Consider the following 15,694-nt stretch of genomic DNA (forward strand, 5'->3'; position numbering starts at 1 on the left):
GCATCCTGTCAAGGCAGGGGCTGAGGCATGGGAGACTCCACCCGGAAATGGAGGAGTTGATTTGGCAGAGGTACAACAAAGTGGACTTGTTTGTCTCAGCAGAGTCAATCCACTGTCCTCTCTGCTTCACCCTCACACCTCCAGCTCCTTTAGCGCTAGATGCCATGTTTCTGGCATGGCTGCGGCATTTCCCCCAATAGCTCTGTCCCTGCAAAGGTACGCCAATAACTAAGTGCACCTTCTACTCATAGTTCTTTTTTGGCCAGCCAGAGTTTAGTTCTCTGATCTAGTGTTTCTCCTGGAAGGCTCTCCCTGGGAGATTCTGACCAGGAGGGACTTCTTGTCTTAGGTGCAGGAATCTTTCACCCCGACCCGAGATTTGGAACCTGTTGGCCCCTGAGGGGGATCAGCTCCTAGAATCTGGTCTCTCAACTGAGGTTGTTGAGACAATTTTAAATACTAGAGCTACCTCTACATCTGAAGTGGCATCTTTTCACACTGTAGTGCGATCAGTGACACTTGGACCCTGTCCACTGCCTGGTTGGTTCAGTGCTGGAGTTCCTGCAGGAGCATCTTTCAGCAGGGTTGGCCCTTGCTACACTTAAAGATTACGTGGCTGCTATTTCGGCATGCCACATTCACGTTGATGGAGATTTCCCTGGTATCTCGTTTCTTGCACAGTGCCAGGCGGCTGAGGCCTATCTGCAGACTGGTGTATTTATAGGGTGTTGCTATGTGGTTGGTAAACTGTTGATTGATGTTGTGGCACTGATTCTCTGTGTGCTCATGGCAGGTGTTTATCAGCGTGGAGAACACTTGTTCAGCGCAGTGCATTGCTTCGGCATTACTTTTATCACAGAAAGGCTCTGACACTCAAGACATGCTTACAGCAGTGGAGCAGATCTCTACAGCTACATCGTCTTCAGAAGGATTTCCTCATCCACCAGTTTCACACAAGACAGAAAAATACAGGTTAGATAATGTCCTGAGTATGCACTTAAGATGTAAGCTATCTGTGATATACACTATCGTTCAAAAGTTTAAGGTTGCTAAGATTTTAAATAAAGTCTTTTAATGCTCACCAAGGCTGTATTTATTTGATAAAAAATACAGTAAAAACCGTTATAGTGATCTATTATTACAACTTAAAATCACTCTGAATATATTTTAAAAACTGAATATTCAGCAGCCATTACTCCAGTCTACAGGGTTACATGGTTCTTCAGTAATCATCTTAATATGCTGATTTGGTGCTCAAGAAACAGTTCTTATTATTATCAATGTTGAAAATCTATTTGGATTTTAGGCTGTACGATGGACGTGTTCAAATGGAGAACACGCATTTCAGTGCAAGAACTATCAGCCCTGCTATTGCTCCACAACACTTTTCATCAGTGGACAGAGATATTAGTGAAACAACAGTTGGCACAGTATGCTGAGCTCCTCTTTTTCCTCATTCTCTGTAAGTATATATCGCTACCTTTCCCTGCTCACTTCTTACATTTCTCATTGAGATCTCACAGATCAGCTCAAGACAGAGCTGTTCAGCGGGCTGTCCTTCTGGAGTGGTACAGACACACTCAGGCTGTTTTCTCTGATGGAGTTCTGCTCTTCACAGCCAGACTGGCTCATCCTCCTCCATCCCCCTCTTCCTCGTCCTGTTCTGATCCTCTTAAGTCCACTGCTGTATCTCAGGTAGCTGCCCATTGCTTGCATTTTGTTTGTTTTGAATAAATTAGCATTTTTACAGCTAGCAGATCCAGACCATAGCAGAACCTTAAGTCCTAGACCAAGACTTTTTTTAAAATCAGACCAGAGGTCTCAAAAGCACCACAATATTGTAATATTGTTGAAACAAAAATTATCGATTTGTTGTCAAACGTTTTTCTCTTTAGCTGAGTAATTTCTAAGGAACACGCTCTAGCTAAGTAATCAGTTGAAATAGTATAGGTTTTGCATCGTCAATAAGCATATTGTGAATATGTTTTGGCATTATGAATGTTCAATCAGGGTTCTCTGGTAAAATGTAAAAACTGCACCGCAGCCGATGATAGTTTGGAGAAAAAAGGACTTGACACACAGAGAACAACACTGTCCTCTACAGGCCACAGAATCATAGCACATCCACATGTCAAAGACCTTATCAGAGGAACACAGATCTCTGCTGTCAGTTATCAGGTTAGCTACATAAGACAACTTTTCATTTTAACTAGGTAACTATCATTTTAATACAAAGTTTTTTCCTCAGTAAAATTTCTGTATCAAAAATGCTCAAAAATTTCAGTAAAATCTAGCAATATTTATTTATTTAGCAGTTTTTCCCAGGAAAGCTATCTAAACATCCTTAAAACAAGCTACATTTAGGCTACTTGAGAAATAAAATAACGTTCTACTAGGATTTTAGATTTGTATGGCTTTTAATTCTTTGTTATAACCACATTGTTCATCATTTAACAGGATCTCATAATATGAATCCTATTTTTGGATAATTCTGTTGGTAAATGATTTAAAACTTCGTAGTGTAATGGTTCTGATCCAAAGTCAGCTTTGCTTCTGCTGTTATATTATTAATAATATGGGACCAAATTAATTTGCTACTTTTTCATTCTTCTTTAGGTTGTGCTACTAAGAGCCCTCGGCAGAATGATGCATCCTGATCTGAGTCTGGCTTTTTCCCAGTGGAGGAGTCTAGTGCACACTAACAGAGAGATGAAACTACAGGGGGATCAAAGCAGGAGACGTAAAGAACTGACTGTGGTGTTCAGGGTGTGGAGAGTTCATACACAAATGCACTGCAGGGCTGTCCAGCATTGGGTAAAATACATTCTCAATCAACAGAATCATTTATATTGGTCCTCTTGCAGAAATGCTGCCAGACTGTCACCTTTGAAAAAAATGGCTTCAAAAGTGCAGCATCATGGAGCTATGGGGAAGACAACCCTAAGACATCAGAGCTCTCTCGTCACTGGTGTCTGAACACATGTACCCGCTAACACAGCAATTTTATTGGCTGATGGTAGTCTATGACATCATGAGTGGAGCTCCTATAAGAAGGCTCCTGCAAAATAGATCATCAGTTTTTTTGTCTTCATGAGCAGTTTGTTTGTGAGCGCATGGCAATAATGGCAAGTTGGAGCAAGAGTTTTTGGCAGTGTGTTCCTCCGTCGCTTACTTACACCCGAGGACTTCTGCCTTGGTCCAGAGCACGCATCTCTCAAGGGGGCTAGATGTGCACTGTGACAGGTTCATGGTAAGAAAGCTCTGTTCACATTTGTCTATCTTTTTGAGGAGAGAGGGACAATCGTCTGAGCCTCGTGGGTTGGAGCCTGCAGCCGCGGTGTCCACACTTGTAGGGTTCACAGGTTAAACTGGGTGAGGAGTTTAGGAAAGCAGTAACTATTTCCCAGTCTCCTCAAGATTGTTCAAGCAATCTGATGGATCTAGAGAAAGCATGTTTAGTTGCCTTCTGAGGAATTGGATGTGGTTGGGGAAGCACATGATAATGAATTCAAATGAATCTGCTCCTCCCACCAGCCCTGCTAATGGGGAATTATTGGTGGTGATGGCCCGTGCAACCACAGGTTAAACTTGACCTGGTCGAGTGAGAAAAGTTGCTTGTGGTTGTTTGGACGAGCGCTTTCTAGTGGCCCATGAGTATCCTTCACATATGAGCCTTCTGTTTCTTCCAGATCTTCACACTGAGGTGGAGAAGTTGTGGAAGAAACCATACTTGGCTTGTATTTTTCCTTTTCAGCATTCAAGTTATTTAAATGTGGAGGGATTGTGCGAGTATGGGTATGTGAAGATGCCCCCTGTGGAGGAACCACTAGCTGGTTATCTCTCGCAGGACGAGGCTTCTTCACTGAAGGCTCCAGCTCTGCCTTCGAAGCCATGCCAGACCTCCTTACGGCACATGGGAAAAGCATGTGACAGTAGGCTAGCGGTGCTTTTCACACCATGGCAGTGTTACAAGCATAAAAGGACAACCTGTTTGAAGGACATGGACCAGGGACAAAGTTTGTCTCCTGAGATGGTCAAGGAACTGCCGTATCACAGATCTGGCTCTCCGGGCCAACACATTACTGAGGTTAACTGCTTAGTAAGATGAAGTGATCTCATGTTAATTTAGTTGTCTTCATTATGTACTGATTCAGTGGTAAGTGGGTGGTTGCAGTAATCCTTACGACCCCCTTTTCAATTCCTTAATATTAGGAGACTCTTTGGCAATCTGCTTCCAGTACACTTAGCAGCGGATATTAGCATCTTTTACTAATAAGAATCGAGCAGATAACAGCTGACCGTTCTATTGCATTCGCTCTTATCTAATAGTATTAGAAGATGAAAAGATTCTACCATGTAACTTAATGGCGGTTTGTGTCTGAAGACATCCTGCTCCCTTTTGTCTGGTATATGTGGTGGTGACAGATAATATTGCTGTTGCCACTAGGGCCAGCTGTCCTGCTCAGTTTCTAAAGACACTGATTGTAACCTTTTTAGAAAAAAAGGGAATGCTTGTTCCTCTATTGACCTGATGCTACCACAATGTTAATACAAGTACTTATATTTTAAGCCCTGCTTGAATAGACCCCAATAATATTGGGTCTTTAATACAACAGAGTTCCCCTGTATCCTAAGCTGCATGCTAATGGTTGATGCAAGGTGAATGAAGTTGGAGTTGTTGTAATTATCTGCATCATTTACTCCTTTCCCAACATTGGCTTGGTCGTAAATATAGGTATATTAGCCCCCCTTAGCAATGGTGTGCAAGCTTCCTATGGATCCAAAAGGGTTCTTCTTATGGTTCCAAAATGGTTCGAACAGAGGTAATCAGTGCGTTGGACAGCTGAAAGTATGTCCCCGTCCTTGCATACCTCTTTCCCATAAGATAGTTCTTCGTCTGGTAATAGGTACAGCCCTGAAAGTTGGAGTCTGTGATTCTGCATTTTGCATGCTTCCTTTAAGGAACTGCTCTAATATTCCTTAAGATAGAGAAAATTAGATGTTTTTCTATAATATATTTTTACCTCCTCTTTATTACCTCCCTCAACTTGTGCTGAGTTCAATTCAATTCAGATTTAGTTTTAGCGCTTTTCACAATACATATAGTTTTAAAGCAGCTTTACAGAAAATGCATGTGTCTACATTACAATTTAAAGTGATTTATTATCAGAGGAGACTGGTGAGTGTGTTGCTCTTTTTGGAATGTGTTATCAAGACGGATTGACTAGCCAAGTCAGGGTATGAGCCATCCTCTGCCCTTTGCTCCCTGGTGACACCCTCAGTTTGGCGCTTAGGAGATGATACATTATTGGGCACACTATATTATGCCCTGCTTTCATTTTCTCCCTCTACAGCTAATAAAGAGGAATGGGCTTCCCCTTGAAGGAACAGCAAGTTGAACGGAACTGTGGCATTCACATCTCCCTATGTTTCGTTTATCTCCCTCCCCAACTATTATTGTTTTCTGAAGTAGGGGTTTTGCTCTCCTTTGGTAGGTGCTCTACTAAAACTAATTACTAGCTATACTAATGATATACTAATTACTGCTCTACCCCAATGACATTTGAGGTTTTTAAGTAGGGTCTGAGCTCCCATGCTCCCATGGGGAGCCCCCTTAGGGTTAGAGTATGGGTGGTAGAAGTTACTGGGCACATTGCATTATGCCCTGCTTTATTTCTTTCCCTTTTTGGCAAAGTACGGAAGTAGGCTTCGTCTTGGAGGAGCAGCATCTTTAAGCAACCCTTGCTTGCTCTTTGTGATAGCTTCTTAAGTACCATTAGCAGGGTGAATAGAACCATGTTACATTTACCTCCCTCCCCAACTATTGTTGGGTTCTGAAGCAGGGATATGGCTCCCCTTTGGATGGGTGCTCAACCATGGCAACAGTACTAATGAGTATAGATGTTTTCCTTGTTACCTGTCATGTAATACGTGTTGTGTACCTTTATTAAAGGGTTAGTTCACCCAAAAATGAAAATTCTGTCATTAATTACTCACCCTCATGTCGTTGGACACCCGTAAGACCTCCGTTCATATTCGGAACACAAATGAAGATATTTTAGTTGAAAGCTGATGGCTGAGAAAGGCTTCACACAGGCCTCCATTGGCATTCAGTACATTGACACTTCCAAGATCCATGAAAGGCACTTAAAACGTCGTTACAAAGTCTATCTCACCACAGTGGCTCTACAATAATCATACAATGCGACGACAATAGTTTTTGTGCGCAAAAAAAAATCAAAATAACACCTTTATCCAACTTGTTCTCGACTTCCGTGTATGCCTCCACGACGCATGCGCGAGAATATGACGCAGATCCGGCGTTCGGACATATGACCCAGAAGCGATTTGTTTACGAGCAGAGGAAGACGCGCGTGTCTAAGCTGTTGGATTCTACATTGATCGTGCTTTAGGTCTCGGCGTAGTGCTCAAAATGGGGTTAAAGTGTGTATTTCATCGATTCCCGAACACCGGCGCTACGTCATATTCTCGCGCATGCGTCGTGGAGGCACACACGGAAGTCGAGAACAAGTTGGATAAAGGTGTTATTTTGATTTTTTTTTGCGCACAAAAACTATTGTCGTCACATTATATGATTATTGTAGAGCCACTGTGGTGAGATAGACTTTGTAACGACGTTTTAAGTGCCTTTCATGGATCTTGGAAGTGTCAATGTACTGAATGCCAATGGAGGCCTGTGTGAAGCCTTTCTCAGCCATCAGCTTTCAACTAAAATATCTTCATTTGTGTTCCGAATATGAACGGAGGTCTGACGGGTGTCCAACGACATGAGGGTGAGTAATTAATGACAGAATTTTCATTTTTGGGTGAACTAACCCTTTAAAGGCAGGGTTCATCTGTTTATATTAGGGTCTGGGTGATAGGATTAGTGGGCACACTGCATTATGCCCTGCTCTTATTCTCCATTCTCCCTCCTTTCCTAAGTAGGCACAAGAACTGGGATAGTGAAAGTTGTAGCCTGGAAGGCTCATGACTAAGGTTTTAGCACTTGGCAGGCTCCCTTTCTTAATCTGCTCTTAAGATACACCATAGGGTAGAGCAGGGTGGAGGGAACTACTACAGTGCATACGGAAAGTATTCACAGCGCTTCCCTTTTTCCACATTTTGTTACAGCCTTATTCCAAAATTGATTAAATTCATATTTTTTCCCCTCAATTCTGTAAACAATACCCCACAATGACAACGTGAAAGAACGTTGTTTGACATCTTTGCAAATGTATTAAAAATAAAATAATAAAAATTTCACATGTACATAAGTATTCACAGCCTTTGCTCAATACTTAGTTGAAACACCTTTGGCACCAATTACAGCCTCAAGTCTTTTTGAGTATGATGCTACAAGCTTGGCAGACCTATTTTTGGGCAGTATCCCCCATTCTTCTTTGCAGGATCTCTCAAGCTCCATCAGGTTGGATGGGGAGCGTTGGTGCACAGCGATTTTCAGATCTCTCCAGAGATGTTCAATCGGGTTCAAGTCTGGGCTCTGGCTGGGCAACTCAAGGACATTCACAGAGCTGTCCCATAGCCAATCCTTTGGTATCTTGGCTGTGTGCTTTGGGTCGTTGTCCTGTTGGAAGATGAATGGTAATGAGGATTACTGGGCACACTGCATTATGCCTTGCTTCATTTCCCTCCTTCCTGAGTAGGGGTAAGGAGTGGACTCTCCCCTGGAAGAGCAGTTGTAGAAAATAGTCGGTAAGACTAATTACTAAGGGTTTTGAGCATTTGCCATGTTCCCTTTCTTCAACTGCCCTCATGATACCTTTAAGGTAGAGCAGAAAGGATGGAATTGTGATAGAAATTTCATTTATTTCCTCCCCAACTATGGTTGGGTCTTAAAGTATGGACTTATGCTCCCCTATAGCTGGTATTGTGTAAAGTCTCTGGTTGACCTATGCTTGGAGAACCGGGCAAGTAGGGACAGTCTGCCTGTTGGCCCCCATTCTTGTTGTGGCAGCACTCTAATCAGTTGAGTGCATAGAATTCTCCAAGTGTTTCCTGGAGAAAATCTTTGCTCAAGTAGGGTTAATTGCTTTTCCCCGTGACTCTAGGGTAATTAAGTATAGCTTAAGCTCCCCTGCGGTTTTCCCTAGGGGTTGAGTAGAGATGGCGAGAGCCTTTGTAGTTTTAATTCTTTCTGATTAAGAGAGGATTATATTCTCCCCCTTGGAAGTAGTGATAGACCATATTTGAGTACTCCCTTTGGTAAGCTATTCCCTAGCGGCTTTCAGCATTGACATAACTAGCAATTATTAGAGCATTTGTTTGCCCTTGGGGCACTTAAGTTGTTTCACCTGCCTTGCAAGGATGGGAGGAAGGTTGTAAAGGCTGGGACTGCCCTTGAAATAGAGCATATAAAATATCTTCTCATGCTATTAGAGAAATTGAGCTTAGGGAGTGGCTCCACTAAGCAGCCAGTCGCATTTGTGCACTGGGGGTTGACGTGGCTTGACTCTAGCTAGGTGATATGTAGAGTCAATCTATTCTATGCCCACTATGGTTTGAATATCCAGACACCCCCTCAGCATGGCAGATAGGGTATTGGTTTGCCATAGCATCAACTCCATAAAGCTGTGTTAAAGTTCTACTTTGAAATAGAATATCTCAGGTTATGTATGTAACCATGGTTCCTTGTGAAGGGGGCCGAGATGCGCGTCTCATTGTCATGCATCGGGTTGCCTACACATCTTCTTTAGACAAAAAAGGGTTGATGATGTATTTTGCAGGCATCCTCTTATACTCACAGGGGCTCCGCTCATGATATCATAGACTGCCGTCAGCCAATAAAATTGCTATGTTTGGTACATGTGTTCAGACACCAGTGACGCTGATGGTGTTTCCCATAGCGTCAACTCCATGACGCCATATGTCGTTCCCCTTCTCAGGGAACCATGGTTACAAATGTAACCTGAGACCTTTTCTTTAAGCCAAATCCATAGTTAATGTATCTATATTAGTTCACCCAAAAAATGTGTATTCCATACGCCAACGAGCAGGGAAACATGAGGCACATTCGACAGGAACAAATGACAATGATCCGCCAAAGGACTGCAAACATAAGGAGAATAAATAGGGAGCAAACAAAAGAGGGTAACGATGGAAGACAGGTCGGGCAAATTAACCAATATTCAGGAAACAAGGTGGGCGGGGTTAGACAATAGACATGAGCACATTGCACAAAGAAACACTTGACAAGCCATGTGCTCACACCAAACGTGGCATGAGCATGCAGCTAATGAGAACTCATAAGCTGCATGTTCACACAAAACATGACAACATGAAAGCACGCAGCCAGTGAAAAATACCAGCCGTGTGCTACACAACACAAGACAAAACATAACATAAAAGCACACAGCCGATGTTAACATGAACCGCATGCTACACAGAACACAACACACATAGAAGAGCGCACGCTCACACAACAAGACAGAGCACACGAGAATGCTCATTCCATGCGCTCACGACAGAAAACTAACACAAAACCGAAACCCAAACTAGACTGAAGTGCTGGGATCCAAACACCACACTCCGCACACAAAACTCACAAGGACAGAAGAGCATGCAGCTTGAGCACAAGACAAGTCAGGGTCTTTGTGTCAGGGCTCTGTCACAAACCAAGAGTAAGCTAGCCCGAAGTGACAGAACCCTGACACAAAAGCTATATTGTATGATACTTTTATGGTGTGTTTTAATTATGTTTTGAGCTTAACAGCCCCAGTTTCTATCCCCTTTTACTATATCATACAAAATACCCTTTGCAAGGAAGAGAAAAGTAATTTGGGTCTGGAACAAAATGAACAAAATTTATTAAATTCATTTTGGGTGAACTATGATTAACTATGTTTGGTAGTTTGAGAGACTTAAGGACAATGCTGTTTTGTTGATTGTGTAATTTTTTATTTTTTTTTTTACAGGAGAGGAGGGTGTGTTTTCACACTGTCATTCAATGGAAACTAATGGTTTGGCAGAGATGCAGGAGACGCATGTTGGAACAGCATGCAATGCTTACTCATGACACCAATCTACTCAGACACTTCTTCTGTCTATGGACCAGAATGGTAAAAATAGAGTATAAAATTGGATGTTTGGAATATGCCCTAGTTGGGAGGATTGTTATATTTTATTTCCTTTTATATTTATAGCAGTGGTTCTCAACCTTTTTTACTCCAAGCCCCGAACCATTTATTTATTTATTTGAAAAAAATTTTTTTATTAAAAAACACCTTAAAAATTCTCCAATAACGGTACAAATTTTCCATTATAACTTCTCTACATGCATTCTATCTCTGACTAAACACTTAAAAGAACAAGAACATCAATGTTTTTGTCCTTCTCAATTTTCCCTTTTCTTGCCATTTTACCTTCCCTTTAATTCTTGTCACTTTACCTTCATAATAAAAAAAATCTAAATTTTACTTATATTCTTTTTTTACCAAAGTTATCTACAAAAAAATAAAACAAACATCTAAAAACCTCTTCAAAAGAAAATACAAGCAAAAAGTTTAACAGCAAAAATAAATGTACTATTAAAAAGAGTATTGGCTCGAATATCCAGATTTTCCAAGACTGTGGGAACCCATTTCTTCAAAGGAAACCAACAGTTGTTCAACTGTATGTATACAAAAAAAAAAAAAAAAAAAAAAAAAAATATATATATATATATATATATATATATATATATATATATATATATATATATAAAAGAAATATATAGATTTTCTGTTGTTTAAGCTTATTTTAATGCTTGTTTTTTTCATAGTAAGGCCCCCTTGGAAGTTTGCTAAGGACTCCTAATAGGCCCCGACTCCCTTGTTGAGAACCACTGATTGAAAGTCCACATGAATTCATAATGGGGCCTTTTTACTTCCTTATGTTGTCTTCACATGCTATCGAAAATGTCCTACTTCCCACTTCTGAAGTTGTGATTATGAGCTTGTCGCATTCAACTGCTTTGTTGTTGGAAAGAACAAGAATCATGGTGGACACTAGGTTTATTCTTGCCTATTTATTGGGAACAAAAGAAAGTCCCAGTGTAGTACTCCGTAGTAGCCTACTCCTGAAAAGAAGAGTAAGAAGATGAAAGAAAAATGAAAGAAGACCGTTGCTGCAATGGCTTTCTTGACAGCGTATTTACTATGAATTAATAAAAGCATATGCACATTAAAATAAGAAATAAGAAAATACGACCAACAGGCTATTTAACAAACACTCTCTATACAGTTCACATGCTCTAGTCCAAAAAAGACATATGGCATTTACAACTGACACAGTGACACTCAAATCTCATGTTCTTTAAAAAAATAATAAGATTTCCCAAATGTAGGCTACACATACTGTAAGCACTGAAACAATATAATAAAATTATGAATAACATTCTATATTTACCTTTGACAACGAAATAACACTATGAAATTGATGATACAACATTTCAGCTGGGATATTAACAACATGGTCATATCTTAACTCTGTTTAATCCATCGTATCTGATGTATTTCATACCATTAAGACACATACAAAATTCACTCAGCAAAATGTAACACACAACTCACAGTTAACAGACACGAAGGGATTAAATTACACAATTGCTAGTTTAAGATATCTTATAAATCTGAAACAACATCATGAACTTTTATATAAATAACATTTATCATGTCTAGCAGGCTATCACGCTAATCGTGAGGCACCCATGCTAACATGTGCTCAGACATGCTAAACTCATGACACACTATTACTACAGTAAAACAAACTGCTTTCAACATATACAACACATGGGTTTCGCATTAAACATAGTTTATACTCAAAACTGAAGTGTGTTTAAACATAGTTTATACTCAAATCTGAAGTGTGTTTTGCAGTTACCTGAAAAGAAGTGTAAAATTAGAGAAATTAAGATTAAAGAAAAATTAAAGAAGAGTGCTGCTGCAATGGCTTCCTTGATTGTATATTTACTACACTGTAAAAAATGTTATGTGCTATTTGCTTATAAATTATGGTAACAATATTACACATAATATTTTTGAGAAGTTTTGGCTTGGTTTCTTTAATTGAATCTACCTGAATAAATCATGTAAAATCTCCTAAATTATTTATTCTACGAAACAATAAATTAAATATTTTTAGTGACATGTGCTTATTAATTTTAAGTTGACTTTAAAAAAGGGTATAAATTAGAGGGAATGGAAATGACCGGTTTATATTTGACTTATGTAATACAATTAATGGACTGCTAGCACAGCACAAGCAGAAACAACCTTGTTACTGCACTGGCATTAGCAAAGTTATTGCTCAATGACCAAAGCAAAATGCTTTATAATATTAGTATACATGCAGTTATCCACAACCTAACCATAAGATCTACTCTTCTGCACAATGGTAACGGTCAAAACTTCAACATAAAGAAATTTTTTCAAATGTCAAACATAACAGAACATTAAACGTTACCAGATGTTTCCCTTCACTTAAAAACACATAAAATAAAACTTAATGTCAATATTAACTCTCCCTTTCCAGCCATATGCAAAGTATGCTGGGAACTAACAATGGTGTCTCTAAATAAATCTGTACAATTGAGCTAATTCTCTTCAAATAAATAGGTAGCCTTTTCCCCCTTAATTTTATCAGCTTAATCGGTTCCTCAATTCAAGCCTCAAAATAGTTTACATTTCCTTAAAAAAAATTGGGAAATGTATCTCTTGGTTTTATTGGTGAAATGTTCTTAATGTTTTCTATACAACACTGAACCACAATTTTATTAAGAAAATAATTTATTTTGTGAAAATTACAAGACCCATGATTCATTTTTTACAGTGTATGAATGAAGCACATAAGGAACGCAATGACGTCATGACGCAGGTATGCCAAATGAAAATAATGAATTCGCGAAATGCACATAACTCTTTTTTTTAACATAAAGCACAAATAACCAATTAAACAATATTTAGCAGTATTATAAAAAGAACATTTAACAATTTTATAATGAATTTGAAGAAAATGTACAACATAAATACATTGTGTATTCAATATATCACACCAGCACATTATCATTACTTGCAAAAGTATCAAAATTATCAATTATTTTCTGCAACTTTTCGGTTCCATGAACTTCATCAGGCATTGGAACTTGGGTATCAAAATTATCCCCAAGTTTCCCAGTGGTAAATACAACTTGAGAGGGCGTTCATGTCCAATTTTTAATTAGGAAACTTGAATTTACATTTAATGCGGTCCCAGTTAGACCAGTCCTAGTACAGTCCTGTACTGTACACGTAGCAAGGTTTTTATTTTTATTTTTTCAAATAGATATAGAATAGTAAGTGTTAGTATTAATGGGTCAAGTGTTGCTGAAAAAGATCTGTCTTCAGCAGTTTCTTGAAAATGGCTAACGATACAGCAGCTTGGGTAGAGATGGGCAGGTCATTCCACCAGCTTGAAATTGTCAGGGTAAAGATCCGTGAAAATGATTTGTGCCTCTTTGGGATGGCAGCACAAGGCGCCGTTCACATGCAGAATGCAAGCTTATGGGTCTAGGTCTGAAGTAATGAGTTTAGGTATGGGGTGCAGAGCCAGTGGTTGTTCTGCAGGCAAACACCAGTGCCTTGAATTTGATGCGCGTGGCAATTGGCAACCAGTGCAATTTTATGCTAGTGTGACGTGTGCTCTCTTCGGCTCGTTAACGACCACTCTTGCTGCAGAATTCTGGATTAATTGCAGAGGTTTAATAGTGCATGCTAGAAGGCCTGGCAAGAGAGCATTACAATAGTCCAGTCTGTATAGAACAAGAGCTTGGACAAGGAGTTGTGTAGCATGCTCTGTTCTTCCAAATGTTGTATAGGGCAAATCTGCAGGACCGGACAGTTCTAGCAATGTTGTCTGTAAAGTTCAACTGATCATCAATCACAACTTCAAGGTTTCTGACTGTCCTGGATGGGGTTATGATTGACGAACCTAGCTGAATGGAGAAGGTGTGATGTATTTAGGATAATTCCGATAACATGTAATGGCAGCATTAAAGGGATAGTTCACAAGTTGTGAAAGTTGTTTAATGTTGATAAATCATATTTATATATTTAAGGCTTAGACTGTAGACACATGTAGCTTATATATGTGGTTTTTATGCATGTTATAGGCTGTGGGGCCGCACTGCGAGCAGCAGAAGTGTGCTGTTGAACGGATTGAGAGCAAAGCAGAGAGACACAGGCTGAACTTGAGCTTCTCCATGTGGGTAACATGTGTAAGCCAGACGCAGACTGCCAGAGGCGTTTATATTCGCACACTACAAAACAGGTACATGTTATATCTGTGACACCCTGAATAGCACTGGGCTGTATTTTTGGCTGTTTTACAGTGGATATCAAATGTCATTTTCATGTTTTATAGCTGTCATGTTGAATTTATGCGCCACTAGCTGCACCAAACAGAGCTGCAAGTCATTCAAAACAAGTCATTATGTTTGCAATTCTGGTTGGTGCTATATATTGCACATATTGGTGATATATCAGTCAGACTGATTAATCACCCAATATTTTATTCTTACATTATCAACAACCATGCCTGTATAAACAAGTATAAAACTAATAGGGAAATATTTCAGTAAATATTGTAAAAACAAGCAGGGTTATTATTGTTAACTAAAACTAAAGCAATACAATTATTCTCATTGCCTGAAATAAATAAACAGTAAATTAAATAAAATAAAATATAAAAAACCTTAACCCTAACTTAAATTAATTTAACAAAGTTCAGGAGGAGCATGTTCGGGAAATCCAACCAATTACGCTGCATTCACACGGGGCGTCAGCGTTAACGCTTGACGGTGGGCGTGGCTGAAGCTTGGTGTGATGCGACTGTTATAGTGACAACAGCCAATCACATTACTTGCCGCGTCTGCTCTAGGGTTGCATGAACACAATTGGCTAGCGTCTGCTCTAGGGTATTGACATAGGGCGATCTGATTGGATGACGCCTGCATTGGCGCTTGAAAAGTTGAGAAATCTTCAACTTCTGCCGCTTGCAACGCGAGTGAAGCGACGTGACGGAACCCACAATTCAGTTCGGCAACGCATGAAATCACCCATTCAAAGTAAATGAGAAGCATTAACGCTGATGCCCTGTGTGAATGCAGCGTTACCGAAAAAGAGTCCTGTATATAGCTGTCCCTCACCGCTGTCCCTCACCGCTGTGTCTGAAATTGTGCCCTGTCTTACGATAAGTCCTTCATCTGCGATAAACCTCCGCCACAATTTGCTGGCCCAAGGAGCGATCCCTCTCCAACCACAACGCCATCAAGCCCCTATCCTCCATGCAAGCAAAGACACAGAGGCCTACACACCAACCATCTTCCTCAGTGTCTACTTCCACTCCAGTCCATCCAGCCATCCCTGCCATGGAACAATAATGGTTGAGACAAACCCTGATAATCTCGGACATCCATTTTTCGCACAGTTACGCGAATATAACCTATATGTCTCTCTCCAGTCTACCAACCCTTCTACAGCGTCCTTCTCATCCGCTCAAGTGAGCAAGGCCCTCCAGGATGCACAGGAATGCTGAGACAACGATAGGATAAAGCTCAAACAGAGCAGAGGAGGGGGGTTGGGGTAAAATCCCCCAAAGCCAATGAACGGGACTGCATCATTGAACTGCTGGATATTGAGGGGGAAAGATATGTGCATTA

The 15,694-nt window shown here is 40.1% G+C and overlaps 1 protein-coding gene across 1 annotated transcript in view; it reads left to right on the top strand.

Annotated features, from left to right (window-relative positions):
* The window catches only part of LOC307132246 (uncharacterized protein), a 51,017-nt gene that overhangs the window by 12,271 nt on the left and 23,052 nt on the right, over positions 1–15,694 (top strand). The window contains exons 10-15 of the mRNA XM_079826419.1: positions 794–972; positions 1,307–1,430; positions 1,515–1,695; positions 2,617–2,814; positions 9,936–10,079; positions 14,147–14,304. Of these exons, the coding sequence (XP_079682545.1) occupies positions 794–972; positions 1,307–1,430; positions 1,515–1,695; positions 2,617–2,814; positions 9,936–10,079; positions 14,147–14,304 (984 nt within the window). The remainder of the gene's footprint in view (positions 1–793; positions 973–1,306; positions 1,431–1,514; positions 1,696–2,616; positions 2,815–9,935; positions 10,080–14,146; positions 14,305–15,694) is intronic.

This window comes from Gobio gobio, assembly GCF_949357685.1.
Source record: "Gobio gobio genome assembly, chromosome: 10".
Lineage (NCBI taxonomy): Eukaryota > Metazoa > Chordata > Actinopteri > Cypriniformes > Gobionidae > Gobio > Gobio gobio.